The sequence below is a fragment of the Oxyura jamaicensis genome, chromosome 14 (genome assembly GCF_011077185.1).
Source record: "Oxyura jamaicensis isolate SHBP4307 breed ruddy duck chromosome 14, BPBGC_Ojam_1.0, whole genome shotgun sequence".
NCBI classification, from domain to species: Eukaryota; Metazoa; Chordata; class Aves; order Anseriformes; family Anatidae; genus Oxyura; species Oxyura jamaicensis.
The window spans coordinates 7,781,494-7,797,105 of NC_048906.1; the positions used below are offsets into that span (position 1 = coordinate 7,781,494).

Sequence of the window (15,612 nt, forward strand, 5' to 3'; positions counted from 1 at the left end):
TTTCCATCCGCCGGGCGGGCGGCTCCCCATTGGCTCCCCACCGCGGAGCTGAGGGTGCCGCGTTTGAATCGCGGGGCGACGGGGGGCGGGCGGCCGGAGCTTGCCACGTTGCTGCCGGCGGCGGCGGCTCCGCGCGGCCCGGCCGGAAGGGGGAGAGGCTCGGCGGGGGACGGCGGCGCCCGGCCATGGCCGGAGGCGGCCGCTGAGGAGAGAGGGAGCGGCTGGGCGGCTCGCCCGGGCCCCACCGGGGGAAGGGAGAAGGGGGCGCGATGCTGGCCGGCAGCCTGGTGGAGGAGTTCGAGATCCGCGAGGATGAGCCCTGGTACGACCAGCAGGACCTGCAGCAAGGTGAGGCGGGGCGGCACGGCACGGGGAGCCGGCGGGGCTGTCCCCGGGGGGTGCCCCCGGTGCGGTGACCCCCGGTGGGGCGATCCCCAGAGGGCATCGGGTGAGCTCGGGGTGAAGCCGCCGGTGAGGGGCTCGGGGAGGCGGCGGCGGCAGCCCCGGCTCGCCTCGTCTCGCCCCGCCGCTGCAGCCCGCGGCTGCCTTTGTTCGCCGGGGCGAGGCGGGGAGGCGGCTGCCGGCGGCGGCACCTGGGCTGGGACCGGCACCGGGACCGTGGGGGGCTGGCACCGGCGCTGCGGGGTGCTGAGGGCAGCCCGCCCTGCCGAGCCCACCCGAGGCGGTGGCACAGCCAGCACGCAGCGGGTGTAACCGCACCAAAAGTCTCCTGCGGCCACGATATGGGAGGAATGCGCGGCTTCCCTAAGAGCCTGCTGGCATTTAATTCTTGGTACTGGCCCTGCATGGGTTTTAAAAGGCCGGCTGAGAACGGTGAGGTGCCGTCTTGCCAACCTGCCTCAGCCCCACGCGGGTTTTAGGGTTCCACGCTGCCGCACGCTGGTTCTCGCTGCCCTGCTGTAAGGAGAGGGGCTCGTGGAAGCTCTCCCAGGTTAAGCAGTTTTTGTGCTGGAATCAGGCACCTGACAGCAGGAACTTCTGAGACAGGAATAGATCCCTAATTGTATGCTTGGGCTTTAAAATAGCTCACTTCTCAACTATGTTAGGGATTCTTTGCTCAAAAGAGATGTCTTCATGGCTGTAGGTTATAAACCAATTAATTTAAGTAAGATCCTGAAACCATGGTTTGCTGTCAAAAGGAAGAGGATTGGAAATGTGAAGGCACGATTTAACTGTATTTTTACAACATTGGTATTTAGGGGGGTAGAAGACCTACAAAGCGAGTTCCTGATGCAGTGACTGACTTCTTGCCTTACTGATGTTTAACTTCAATTTTTTTTCTTATTTTAAATGACCATAAAATCACCACTTGGCTCCCTGCTGTGAGCCAGAAGACAGTACTCCCTTCTAGAGAGGTCAGTGCGTTTTGAGGGCTGGTCCGTGATCTCCCAGCAGTTGAACCATTTTTTTCTGAGGATTATCTCTTACAAGCCCCAACGGAAGTGTCTGGTAGCCTTGCCAAAAGGGAAAGGAGAAAAATAATCTGATGGGCAAGTTGAAACGCAAAGTAGTTGTTCCTTAAGGGAGTGTTTGTAAAATGTTCCATTATACTCTACTCCTGTAGTCTGCAAGATACTTTTCATCCCTCTAAAACTAAGTGATACCAGTGTACGTAAACAGAGGAGCAAGAGTTCTTTTTGTACTTCTCACAACCCAAACAATCCGTGTGTGTCTGAAAACTGAGGAGCATGCTTGTGAGAAAAGGTTCTTAAACATTTGAGAAGCATCTTAAACAAGCCTGTACTCCTCCTTCTCAGACTGTCCTTGAAACAGAAAATCAGGGTAGGGTTTCAGACTTTCACAGTCTTTGTATGCACCAAAAGTTTTTTGCCTTGACAATGGAGGTGGGCTTCTCTGGCATGCTGCTGCTGAAAACAGAACGTTCGTGGAATTCTTCTAAGGATGGGAACAGCCATCCCTCCTCCTGCAAGATCTGTGTTTAGCTGCAGTATGCTGACCTTTGGAAAAGAACTCTTTTATGACTGTTCTTGCTTCTTGCTGTTACTTGCTTTAATAAAACAGAGTAATCTGATCATGGAGGGTAGAATATACATCTCAGTAAGAAAAAGAAGGGTTTAATTTTAAGGTTAAATAAACTTCAACAAGGCTTACATATGTATCTTGCACTATTAATGTCTTCTGCTATTGAAAAGTACAGATTTATTTTTAGATTGAAAATTATCTGAATCATTTTGTTACGTGGGTTATGAAATGTAGAAGAGAAGGATTTTGGTATTGTCTTCATCTTTTTCTCAATTACCGTAACATTGTCAAAAGAATTTGTGGGGAAGTGCTTGCAAACGAGGGCTTTGTAACACCATTGAAGACCTATCACTGAAATCCTGTTCAGTTTAGAGATTCCTGATGCAGCTGTTACCTGACAGGAGTAAGACTCATCAGGTTTATGAAAATCAGGTTCTTAAGATTTGTGCTTACGCAGTTTGCATTATTAAAAACCTCTCTGCTTACATCTTCATGTTGAAAAGAAAAAATGTGTAATTGTCTGTTGCAGGATTTAACTATTAGTTTACATAAATCTTCAACAGAAAATGCAGTGCTTCTAGTTTTACACAGTGACTAGGACAAATGTAAGCTAACTTCTGTATCAGGAGAACATGTTCTACATCTGACTTAAAATTTGCTCTTAGGGAATAAAGGTACTTAATGTGGAAAAGCAGATGCAAAGTAAACTCTTAATTTTAGGAGAGGGCAGATTGTTGCCTTTTCTAGGGGTAGCAGTTAGTTTCATTGCATGTTACTGAGCTCTTCCACTTGTCTTCTCCCCCTCAAAAACAAATTACCTTAATTACAAAACAGCATGCTTCTCCCCTAGTAACTCATTTGTGCTTCTGCCATGCTCATGAACAGATTGGGTGTGTAAGTACAGTGACATGAATTCTATTATTCGCATTGTGTTCAAAGTGCTGTGTGGTATGCACTCCTTGATTTAGTAGATGCGGGGGCATTTAAGAATGAAACTGTCTACTCCTAAATGTATTTAAACATCAAAACCAACTTTCGCTTTGGGAAGGGAAATGGCAGCAAAATTCCATTATGCATTAAGTCTTTAACATAATCCTAAAATCCTCTTTAAAGCTCTTATTCTACTCTATTAAAATAAAAGAAAGGACTATTTAGTCTTTGCCTCCGAACGATGCCAATATTGTTGACGAGCTTTAAAGATTGTGGGTGTTAGTAAAGATCTGTGTAGTATGAGAACTTGTGAATCAGGACTCTGTTTTATATAGGATGAAAGATGACTGGATTTGAAGACTCCAGTATTCTATAGTGTGACAGAACAAACGGCTTGGTGTTTGCTTTAGGAGTTGCTCTGTCCATGGATAAACAATGTGTGAGCTTTGTTTTAAAATGGGAAAATCTTAAGCAGGATGCCTTAAGGTTTTCTTATCCAAATACTTTAAACCCTGGGAAAAAGCTCTAAAATTGGCTGTTTCTTAACAGGTGCTGTAACAATGAAAGAGCTACGTGAGGATAAACTGCTCAGTATAAACCAGCATGCAGTAGGGCTCCTGGTTCTAATAGGAACTTGCATGCAATGTGACTTGTTTGAAATAATTTGTGTGGAATTTAAGAATGTGACTTTAAGGTAGGAAACAATACACTGTAGCTGTAAAGAATGTGTAAAGAATACCACAGCTGCTGTTTGTCCAAACTTGGACATCTACAGCTTACAAAGACAAGTGAACAGGAACATTTGGCTGTTAGGTCTGAATTCAGTCCTTGGTTTATGCATCTAGATCAAGTAATTGTTTTGGACAGGCTGCCAAACTGAAGGTTAGCACAAAACAATCTCGGAGCAGCATTCTGTCTACTGCAATGACTAGCTGATAAAGTAACTGGGAAAGGGCAGGGAAGAGGTAAGATAACATGTTAAAACAAGGGCATCTTAATCAAATGAAAATAGGCTGCATTTTCTTGTCTTGCTGCAACTGCTGCTGATGCAGTACATGCTTCTTGCACATTAATTTAAGACTTCTTGAAGAGAATTTATTTTTTTCTTGAATTTCCTTCTATTTCCTTTCCTTCCATTGGTGATACCAGTCCTGTCTATGAGAAAACTAACAAGACTGTCATATGTGCAGGAATGGTCCATGGTCCAGGTGATGAGAAGGAGGTGGAAAATATGAGACTTTCAAAATTTGTTGGATTTTGAACATATAATACCCTGCACAGAGCAATTGCTATTTTAACAATAACACTAGAGTGATTTCATCACAATGTTAAATTTTAAATTGTGTGTGTCTTTAAAGACAATATTGTAGAATGTCTAGCAATATTTAAGCTGTGGAACAAATATCAAACCTCCCTTGAGAAAGGAACTGGGTGTTCAGATGACTTATTTCTTAATTCGAAACAACTCTAGTCACTGCACCCTGGAGGTGATTGAAGATGACTGAAGTGAAATAGAGATTAAGTGCCTGGGAATAAATGACACTTAAAACGATGTTTTGGAGCACATAAAGCAATTGCTGTCTCCTAGCTTTATGAGCTTGAAAAGCAGAATAGCTACATTTCTTTATTAGCTTTATGTCTTTCCATATTCTTGTTTCACCATAAAGTGTCTGCCATTTTAATTCACCACTTTTGATCCTGTGTGACCCGAGCTCCTTGCTGAAGGAGTAATGGGGAAGAACAGCGAAGTAAGTGAGAGTGCAGGCAGCTTTGGCCCAGGTCTAGCCTGATGAGTTTGCTTTTACCTTTACTTTTCTGAAACACGACTGTTGTAAACACTGAAATGTAGTTGACAGACACATCAAATAGATGCTGGTGCTGTACTGGGCAGGTGGAAGGAAGTGAAGAGAAGATGGCTGGCTGTGGCTGATGTGTGGCTGAAGGACCAGAGGAGGAACTAAGGAAGGTTCATGAAATAGGATTGATTACCTTCTAGGTTTTGGGACTGACTTAGACTTACATTATAGGTGGTATCTGAATATTCTACTAAGTATAGGCTAACTTACTTTTTGGGTACTGCAAATGACTTATGGCAGTTACAACAGTAATAAAAACCACCTAGAGTATTTGATTAAAATGCTTTAAAAATAGATCATACTGTTGGCTCTGTAATGTGTGTACATATGACTTCTTTTTTAGATCTTCACCTTGCTGCTGAGCTTGGGAAGACACTACTGGATCGAAACACTGAATTAGAGGAATCTTTACAGCAAATGTATGCAACAAACCAAGAGCAACTGCAGGAGATAGAGGTAAATATTTAAGGAATCCCAGTGTTAAAGCATGTAGACATGCAACAGAATAGCACATAAGTTAAGAGATCTGAGTTTCTTGACATCTGATTGACACTTTCAAGACAGACAATCACTGAGCAACTTTTAAGTACTGCTACTTCAAAAACATGGATAGGCTTTGATCATAGTTAGACATGTTTGCCTCAGCAATGGAGTCTTTGTGCCACTAAACTTGTTGGATTTGTTTTATATAATGACAAAGTACCGGCGTCTTTTATACAGGAAAAGTTATTTCAGGAATCTTATTGCTAAACTTTGCTGGTCTTAATTTCATATAATTTTACCTCTTATATGATTAATAAATTACTGCACTGAAATTTAAGTGCTTGACTAAAGCATGAAGAGATTTAAATAAAATCTGAGGATATGTACTTCCGTTAAACTGAGCTGTAGTAAAGGGAACTAAAGTAAAGTTCAATTAAAAAAATCAGCAAGAACAAACATTTAAATGGTACCTAAATACAGGATGCAGTGGGTATATTTTTCTGTGGTTATGGGGTGAGGGATTAGATCCACCCTCTGGAAACACTCGGCTTTATGTTACTTGATAGATAAACCTAAGCATTTTTGGCAATGTCTCTTTTTTTTTAAACAGTTCTTATGTTCTTGCAGACATAGCATTTGTCAATGTAATGATTTTTTTTCAGCTATTAAGAGGGCAATGCATGGTCTCTAATAATTAAATTTATTAAATATTCAGTACTTCTGTAACTGACAATATAATGGAAACGTAGTCCAGCATTTTAGTTTGGCTCTAGTATGAAACACAGGGACCAGGCTGTGACTGGTATGTGCTAAATTCTTACAAAATAGGAATTAATCCGTGTAAGTAGAACTTAACGCAGTTACAGTGTTTTTATTTTTGTACAGCTGCAACTTAAGACTTAAACATTTATCATTGTTATGAAGGTGTTATACAAATACTGTTCTACTTGAGGTATTCAAAAGATGTGCAGAGGGGGTGCTTAGAGACATGGTGTAGTGGCAGACTTGGCAATGCTAGCTTAATGGTGGGACTTGATCTTAGAGGTCTTTTCAAACATAAATTATTCTATAATCAGCCATGTTTTTGGAAGCGTTTAACACAGTTGCAACATGTTTTGAAATAACACAGCATAACCTTGCAACCTCTAAGTGCCATATCCAGCATCTATGCTTGATGTTTCCTAATCTTCCTAATTCTTAAAGTGCTCATCTCTGCAAGTAGAAGGTGGTCTCTCAGCTGTTCTTGGAGCTACTTTGCTCATTTTTTGACCAGCTTTTTTTTTTTTTTTTTTTTTAGTGCAAATGAGCTAATTAAATTCTGTCTGCCTCCCACCTCTACCCTCCCCAATAAATTCACTTCTTACAGGTAGCAAACTCTAAAACTTTTTCTTACAATGATTAAGATGTCATTCTCAAATATGGTACTGCCTTTTCTGCACTGAAGAGGAAGGGTCAAAGGCTTTTGGGAGGCTTAAGATTACAGCTGGTATATTATATTCTAACATATTAAGTGCTTTACAGCCTTGGATCATTATATCTGACCTCTGTGCTGACATGTGTGCCACTAATGAATCACTGTAGATGTAATAAATGCTGGAGTGAAAGGGCACCTTTATTGCTGTCTGCATGTTAGTTCTCGGCACTCAGACTTCAGGAATACTGACTCTGTCATGTGGTAGAACTGCTGCTTCATGTTAGGTGCTCAGTTGCTGGGGAGTTGGAACAAATGCAGACTTCTAAGGTGTTACCACAGCTATGCTTTGTTTTCATGGCCTGGTTACAGCAGGTCAAGTTAATGCCAACTCTGAAGATACTGGAGACATCAGGTAGATAAGACTGGTGCTTTACATCTTCCATTCAGCTAAACCTTCTGCAAAACCCCACTGTGAGAAGTGCTAACGCCTAATTCTGGTACCAAAACCTTGCTTCTGTGCTTAGTCACTCTTGTATTGCTGAACAAAATGAAGATCTCTAGCTCCTTCTGAGAGAGACCAATAGGGAAAGTTAATCTGAAGTGGGTCACATTGAGATTCTGCTGCTAATCCATGAACTATTTTTGTGTAAATCCTCTGTCACGTGCATAGAGGTTGCAAAAGGATCTAGCCAACTGCTATCATGTTGATCTTCCAGAAGTCTGTATGTAGCAGTTACTAGTCCTAGATTAATTTATAATCTGTTCTTAAATTGCCTAAAATGTAAACCCATCAATCTCTTAAGGAGCTAAAAGGTTAAGTAGAACATTAGAAGTTTTCAGTATGTAATGGCCTATGGAAAGAGTGCCTCAAAGTTCAATGGGTATTCTTACTTCTCAGTAAGTAGCATGTAGTAAGAATATAAACATAGCATAAACAAACCAAACTCGTCTGGGTAAAAGGCTGGCTGATCAGCCTCTGTTGACCTCAGTGACAAAGGCAAGATAGCTAGCTGAGCTCTGATGGCACCTTTACAACTGTATGTTTTCCAAAGCAACCACTGGAATCTCTGAATTTCTGAAACTTAGTAGTTTTTTAATGTGTGAATATATGTGCAGAATAGTAGCTCTATCAGTGTTTCAAGTGCAGGCTTGTAACAGCAGTATTGTCTTGCAGTATCTCACAAAGCAAGTGGAGCTCTTACGTCAAATGAATGATCAACATGCAAAAGTCTACGAGCAGCTGGATGTGACAGCAAGAGAACTAGAAGACACTAATCAAAAACTAGTTGCGGAGAGCAGAGCTTCACAACAAAAGATACTAAGGTAACTTAGGCTAGATCCCTCTTTTCTCCCCTCCGCTACCAACTGTTAATAAGAAAAAGAGCAGATCAAGCATGTTTGTGCAGTTACTGAATGGCTGTTTCTGTCTAGTGGCGTTCTACAACACTCTTAAATTGATAATTTTATTTAAGTGTTTTGTGGCCAAAGAGCAGATATTGCAATATGAGGGGATGAGAACTTTATCTTGTGTCCTTGACTGAACAGTCAAATGTTTTAACAGCAGTCCTTTACTTTCAGCTTGACAGAGACTATTGAAAATCTGCAAACACACATAGATGACCTTCAAAGACAAGTAGAAGAACTGAAAAAGACTGGACGAGGCCGGATGAGCCATGAGAGATCTGACCAGCCAAGATCAATGCATAGTTTCTCGTGTTTGAAGGAGCTGTATGACCTTCGCCAGTAAGACTCTTGCCTTGCATAGCGAACATAATTCTGAAATTATTTTAAGCAAAGTTTCAAAAAAACTAGAAACAAGCACAGATGTCATGGAAGGTAGCAGAAAAACATCTTATGTTCACAGCTAGCAAAATATCTCTGCAGTCCTGCATGGTGTGGTGCTGCCACTGCTTGTGGCATGCTTCTGGTTGCAGACTATAATAACCTTTGTGGAAGAGGAACTGTACGTTCCACTCTCTTATCTTGAAAGGTTCTGCCCCAAAGTTTCTAAGCATATCAAATCATAGCCCAGAAAGTCTACAAGGATTTGAACCTCTTCCTTTTCAGTCAGATAAAGCGCAAACAGATAATTAATAAATAATCATCCTAAACAATCTTTCTGTAATTTACCCTTTTCTTGAACATATGTGGGCATATTGTCTTCAAGGAAGGTGGAATTATTGCAGTAGCTTTGCTGAATTTAAGCTGGTTAAAATGGTGCTTAAACTGGTAAAATGGTGCCTGGAGCTCTGGGCTGCTTCTTAATTTTGAGCAGTTCTACCCAGCTTAACTGCTTTTGTATGCCTATCAAAAGTCACCTGGGGTAAAAACTCAGTCTAGCTTCACTCCTAGTAGGTAATGTCAGAAGTGAAGCTCCTTTACAGACAGGGAGAACAGGCTTTTTTGTCTGCTCTTCCAGTACTACATGGAAGTAGGACTGCAGAATAAGCAATCTCTGCATCCAAAAGTGTTATTTCTTGACATTTCGACAGATAAGTATGTGGCTTCTTTCACATTGCCAAAGGCTTGTGGCTGCAGAATTACCTTGTCTTTTTTGAAGCTTGTTTCCACACTCAATAGTGACACAACTTGTAAGATCGGAAAGCTGCAGGAGAAAGATCTGAAGGGTCAGAAAGTATTACATGATACATGGATATTTTTTTTTAAACTTAAATTTTAGACCTAGTTATTCAGTAAGCTGATCTGTAACTTGAAACTGTTAAAAAGCTTCCATTCTGCTAGAGGGAGGGGGAAGGCTCGATGGCACATGAAGTATTTACAAACTCCCTTCGTGATTATTAAATGGACTGATAGGTTAGCAAAATGACCGCTATGTATACTTTGAGATATGTTAGCATTCAGTTGAAGTCTGTCACGAGTTACCTAGGACAGGAAAACTTTAGGTGTGGTCAGCTGTATTTCCTACATTTCATAATACTTGTTTGTTTCTGCAGGTATTTTGTTTACGATCATGTGTTTGCAGAAAAGATAACTTCAATGGATAGTCAACTAAGTCCTCTAGAAGAAGAAAATGAGAACTTAAAAAAGGCAGTTACAGTTCTGCAAGCCCAACTTAACCTAGAAAAAGAGAAGAGGATAACCATGGAAGAGGAATATAGTCTTGTGGTAAAAGAAAACTGTGACCTTGAACAGAGGCTTGTTGATGTAGACTTGTATCGGGCTCGTGCAGAGGAGTTGGAAGTGGAAGTAGCTGAAATGCGCCAAATACTTCAGTCTGAAAACACATTCCATAATGCAGAGAAATTGGTGCCAGAATCATTTTTCATTTCATTCAAGGAATCCTTAGAAAGGGAACTTGGTCAGAGCCCAGCAGATGATGGACTTCTGACTGTATGTGAGCTTGACAAGAAGGCACTGAAGCGGAGCAGTAGTGAAACTTTCCTAAGTAGCGCTGCAGGGGGAGACATTCTAAGGGGCCACGAAGAAACGTGTATTAGGAGAGCAGAAGCTGTGAAGCAACGAGGAATCTCTGTGCTTAATGAAGTTGATGCTCAGTATAATGCTCTGAAAGTGAAGTATGAGGAACTTTTAAAGAAGTGTCAAATCGATGAAGATTCTTTGAAACACAAGGCTGTACAAACACTGAAGCAGTATTCCAAAGACCTTAATGTGGGAAATACACAGTATGATCTTTCAGCTAGCAATCAAGAATTCACAAATGTGGAGCTAAGTGACTCTCCTGCAAATGCTCCTCCTGAATATAAAGCGCTCTTCAAGGAGATCTTTAGCTGTATCAAAAAAACAAAGGAAGAAATAGATGAACACAGATCTAAGTACAAGTCCCTCTCTTCTCAGCCCTAACACTGGACCTTCTGATGACCCATTTTCTGTTGATGACTAATTTGTTATTCAAAGAGGGGAATACCTTTATACAAATGTCAAAAGACCCCTTACACTGTTTCTTTTAGCACTCAAAATGAATGTTTTCAATTGGTTTGTAGACATGTAGTTAACAAGCTGGTTAGACTAGCAGTCTCCTTGTACCTATGTAGCAATAGATTTAATGTTGTTGAGCACTGTCACACAAACCAGTGGTTGGAAAGCAAACAAACATCATAGCTTAATACCACACTACTTCATACTACACAATGTCTGTCCAGAGTAGTAATTGCCACTAGTTTCCCTAGTCCACTTCATATTAACAGAGCTAAGAAATCTGTTCAGTACTTCTCACAAGGAACCAGGCTATAAAGCTTTTCTTTGGCTTGCAGGTGATAATCTAGCCCTGTAACTATATAAAATGATGTAGAAAATGAACAAAAACAAAGACCCTGACCAGTATCATGGGCAGCCTCTCCTTGAGTCTTGAGAATGAAGTGAACAGTCTAGCTGAATGTGCTTTGGCAGGGAGGTGGAGAGCTCGCACGGTAGCTTGCACTGTGCTTAGTTTAACTTAATACCACGTTTTCACATGCACTCAGCTCTCCCACAGGTTGGTATAAATGTCTTCTTACTAAGGAAGGATTTGACAAAGTTTGTGTGGCTTTTAGGTATGGTGTCTTATATAGGGAACTTTGTCTTAAGGCAAGATACTGTGAATTGATTATGTATGTTATTTGGGACCTACTGTTCTTTTTTGGTGGAATGCCTGCAAAGTACATACATGTGTGTATTTGGTAAGATAGAAAGTTGCAATTTACCTATTTAACTTTAGCAGTAGCATTGATATAGTGGAATAGCTTTTAAGCCTACATACCCCAAGCTCCCAGTGCTTGAAGGAGACAGGTCAGGTAAAACCTTACATGGGTTTGTCTGTTGCTTCCAGTGTCAACTTCTGTGGACCTATTCCATGCTGCCTATGGGGTGGATGCAACACTGCCAGAACATAGCCTTCTGAAAACAGGGGCCCATGTTCTTGTTCTTCCTCTCCTTCTCTACTCCCTAATGGTAAGTTCATAGGTTTTCAAATTCTGGAAAACAAAACATGAAGATGTTCTTTAAAACTGCTTTGAAGCGTGAAGAATGGAAAACAAAAGCTAAGCAATTAAGGAGAAGGAGGACACCAGGAGAGGCAACATCCTTCTTATAAAGTATCTCATAACTTAATTTGTTCAACTGTTCTTGGGAACCACCTACTTACTGCCTTGTCTGAGTTGCTGCAATACACCAAACAATTGAAAGTGTGTTGACAATTTCTCAGCTCTAGTTCAGCTGCTATTACAGTTCTGTCTGCCTTATGTACCCTGTTAAGCTTGTGTATAGCTGTCATTCAGTTGCAGTATTAAGACTTCATTCATATTGTGGGAATTTCTCAAAAACATGTTGCATTCTTTAAAATTATTTAAATATGGGAATCTGAATGTTCTGAATATTTTTCTAAGCAAATAAATGAGCCAGTCAAGCTACATGTGTAACTAGTAATTCTGCCTATCTGTGCCAGTCAGGAAACTCAGTGCAGATGGCAACTGCACTATCTAGCCTTGCAATCTTTCTGTGATAGCTCAGATAGAGTTCCCACTACATTTGCACTAAAAAAAAAAAAAAAAAATTGCACTAAAAGGAAAAGGATAGGTGTGCCTGGGATAGAAAGCCAGAGGCAACTAAGTGGTTTCTACTTGTTTCCTTGTTGTGGTGATTGTCAGGGTTCAAAAAAAAAAGATGTGTGAGGGGTGAAGGCAGGAAAGCTGCTCTCCTGCCATTAGGTTAACTATATTGTTACTGTTTCCCTAATAGTTAGGTCCTCATCATCTAGAGACCTGCTGCTGGAAAGGAGTAACCTTAAAAGACAAAGCTGTAATGCTGTTAGTCACAAGCTGTTTACTGCTGACACTGTTCACCACTTCAGGGGAAGGGGATCCACACCTGTGAGACCAGCAGTTATGTAACAGCAACTTAGAATTTCTGGTTAAGGAGGTGATCTTTAGTAGTTTAATGCTGTTTGCTAACAGAGCATATTCCATATGCTTTTGTACCCTTTTGAAACATTGAGTGTTCTTAAATTTCCAGAGAACTATTTGATTCTCCTGTAGTGTAACTTGCCCTTGCCCACCTGTGCCCCTGCTAAAGTATATCAGAGTACAGCCAGAGCTTAACACATTTATTCTGTAATAAACTCCAAGGGTGTGTTCCTTTGTAACTTCACTCATACCGGGGCTTCCCCAGGGAGAGGCTTTATATACACAACTTAGGTTACTGCTACTGCAACAAGGTCATACTAGGTAAGTGTCAAGATGTGGATGCACAGAGGACAAAGGCTGCAAAAGCTGGCTGAAGTGCTGCCCAGTTATATTTAAGTAGCTAATAAACTAGCATATGAACTCAGGTAGTTTTAGCAGTTTAGAAGTGTTTTACATAGAAGTGTGAAATGCTGTAAGTATGCTTGGGCCAATCTTCTCTGGCTTAATTACCTTAATCTGTTTATTTTTTTCAACAACTGAGTCTTTTCTGAGCATAAGTAGATGAAGCTAATACAATCTACTTGAGCTTCTCATGTGATGGAAGTTACAGCAAACAAAAACCAGTAAAAAAGTAACCCTGCTCTAAAACTCTTCCAGTAAGGTATTCCTTATCTTACTGTAGTTAAGCTTAAATGATAAACCTAGAACAGAAAAAAACTCAGTTACTGTACCTTGTGTAACAGGCCTTCATCTTGACAGCCACCTCTAAGCACCCCCTAAAGAACATGATGCAAGCAGAATAATGTAAAGCAAGTTAAGATGTGGTTTACTATCTACTTGTAAGGTCGACTAAAAACATTCCTGACCTTTCTTTCCTCTGTAAGCCTTTGGGCTCTAAAAGGAGCAGGGATAGTTTCCATTTCTTCCTGGACAAACAAGGCAGGGTACAGCAATGTGCCACAGCTGACCTTCAAGATAAAATTTTATTTTTTAAAAAAAATACACAAAATAGAGGTTTTACATTGTTGCCGAGTGTGGTAACTACAGCTGGATGCCTTCTCTGTGGTACACTTACCTTGCTGTACTTGCACATAATGCAAAAAATCCCTCCAACAAAACCCACATCAATACACAAAATCCAGTAGTTGCTCCACATCTGTTTCAAGTTCTTTTGCCAGTTCATTTCACAGACAACAGGTGAGAACAATTGCTATGTAGTACAGAGTTTAGAGACAGTGATTTTTGTCACCCACCCCCTGTCCTGACCTTTCCATGAACATCACTATCTCCTCTTTACAAAGAGAGCTTCAAGGGCTATTATTATAATGCTCAGACTAATGTATGAGCATCTAGATATTTAACAAAAAATGGGATGTTTGTAAACAATTTTATTGGCATTACTTACAAAATAAAATATTAGACCATGATTTTTCCATCATGTCTGTGTCAGTATATTGTTTTATTTTATTATAATGAAACAGAAGGAGAAGCAAAATACATTAGAAATTCCAGATTAATCAAACTGCAGACAGGGTCCCATGTTGTCTTCCTAGTTACTCTCTGCGCCTAGGTGGCCATGCAAACGTATGTGTGAGTATGTTGTGATGTCAGTGACTGTCTTTCTGCAATGCCCACGTGCCCCAAAGTAGGTCAGATCCTGCCCCACGCTCCCAAGGCCATGGCATTACTGTCTGTGCCGCCCACCGCAGGTTTCCTCTTTCATCCTGGAGAACGTCTGAAGTAACGAACTGCTGACACCACTGTCAAGACTGCACAGTCCCTTTAAGATACCACATTCCGCCGTAGCTCACACAGCAGTCCTGGGGAGGAAAGGGAAAGTCCATCAGCATCCACAGCACCAAGCTATGTTTCTCAGGGACTACGCACAGCAAGCTGTGCCCTGCCTGTTTTGGAAACCATTACTGGCTTTGTGGCGGTAAATGTGATCAGTAAGTCCCTCCGGAGCACAAATGAGAGCATAAACACAGAGCTGCAGGTTGTCTCTGCCCTGAGGGTCACATAAATTAAGATGACAGACACAGGGGGAAGGCTGAGAGGACACACACAGGATAAACAATGTGATGGCAGCAAGAAGCCATGCTTTTGGGGGGAGGAAATGGAGGGAATCGTGCAGAAGCCAGCTTAGAAAAATCTGAGGAGAGAGGTGAGGACAAGAGAAACTGAGGTGTATATGCAGGCTGAAGCTTAGGTGAAGACACAGAAGCAGAGGGAAGGGCTGGAGTGCACAGGGAGCACCAAAGCTGAAGCCTTCCAAGGAGCCATGTTCTATGATAATGAAGTGTCAAACCTCAGAACCGTACTTTGGTATTCTGACCACGTCTGCTATGCTTACAACTGGTAAGCACCACAGCAAAGGAGCTCAGTAAGTGGGTTTTCTTGTGGTTCATTTTCTTATTCCTATTAAATGAACACCAAGTCTCTTGAGTTCTAAGCTAATAGCTTCTCTTTCTTTTGCTCCTACCCTCCCATTTAGGTAATTCAGCACAGCTTAAGAACTGCTACAGAATGGATATTGTGGAACTTAAATGGAAAAAGTTATTAATTCTCGAGATTTAAAGCCAAACACTCTACAAATAAGAAATTAAGTGCAGAGGCTAGAAAGAATGTTTGCAGTCTTGATCTGCAGATGCAAAAATACAAACCCTGTCTGTCTCTTCTGCTGGGTATTAGAAAAAAAAGGAACACATGCAGCTGGGGAAATAGGAGTCAATGAAACCAATTTCATTCAAAGTGGAATCCAGTCTCTCATGGTTTAAAGAAGCCAGAAAAGTTTCCTGTTTCATTAAATCATACTCTCAACATTTATTTCAGAAACAAAAAAATTCAAATGGTTCTGTGACAAATGTACTGAAAACAGAGTCTGACCCAGCACAAGGCTGGTTGCACGATGACTTACATTTATATAAACAGTACCCAGTTTGTTAAGGGAAAGCATTTTTTTTCCCAAAATAGATTATTTGTTAAGTAGCAACGTCATTGTGAAAACTAATGCCAGTACATTGTCTAGATGTTTTGGGATAGCTGATAGTAAAGCTCATCTACTTGC

The 15,612-nt window shown here is 41.2% G+C and overlaps 2 protein-coding genes across 3 annotated transcripts in view; one reads left to right on the forward strand and one right to left on the reverse strand.

The window, feature by feature from the left end:
• Positions 1-50: 50 nt before the first annotated feature.
• CDR2 (cerebellar degeneration related protein 2) lies at positions 51-12,053 on the forward strand. The gene is made up of 5 exons (XM_035339870.1): positions 51-348; positions 5,134-5,246; positions 7,862-8,010; positions 8,266-8,430; positions 9,642-12,053. The coding sequence occupies exons 1-5, from the start codon at positions 270-272 to the stop codon at positions 10,507-10,509; spliced, it is 1,374 nt and encodes a 457-aa protein (XP_035195761.1). The 5' UTR covers positions 51-269; the 3' UTR covers positions 10,510-12,053.
• A 1,461-nt stretch (positions 12,054-13,514) lies between these two features.
• Positions 13,515-15,612, reverse strand: part of POLR3E (RNA polymerase III subunit E) — a 28,371-nt gene continuing 26,273 nt past the window's right edge. For both annotated transcript variants that reach the window (XM_035339861.1, XM_035339863.1), the window contains exon 21: positions 13,515-14,365. In XM_035339861.1, the coding sequence (XP_035195752.1) occupies positions 14,309-14,365 (57 nt within the window). In that variant the 3' untranslated portion in view covers positions 13,515-14,308. The remainder of the gene's footprint in view (positions 14,366-15,612) is intronic.

Coding starts and splice junctions, on each gene's coding strand:
- CDR2 (XM_035339870.1), top strand. CDS start 270: ATGCTGGCCGGCAGCCTGGTGGAGGAGTTCGAGATCCGCGAGGATGAG. Junction 349..5,133: donor CCAGCAGGACCTGCAGCAAG/GTGAGGCGGGGC, acceptor CTTCTTTTTTAG/ATCTTCACCTTGCTGCTGAG. Junction 5,247..7,861: donor AGCAACTGCAGGAGATAGAG/GTAAATATTTAA, acceptor ATTGTCTTGCAG/TATCTCACAAAGCAAGTGGA.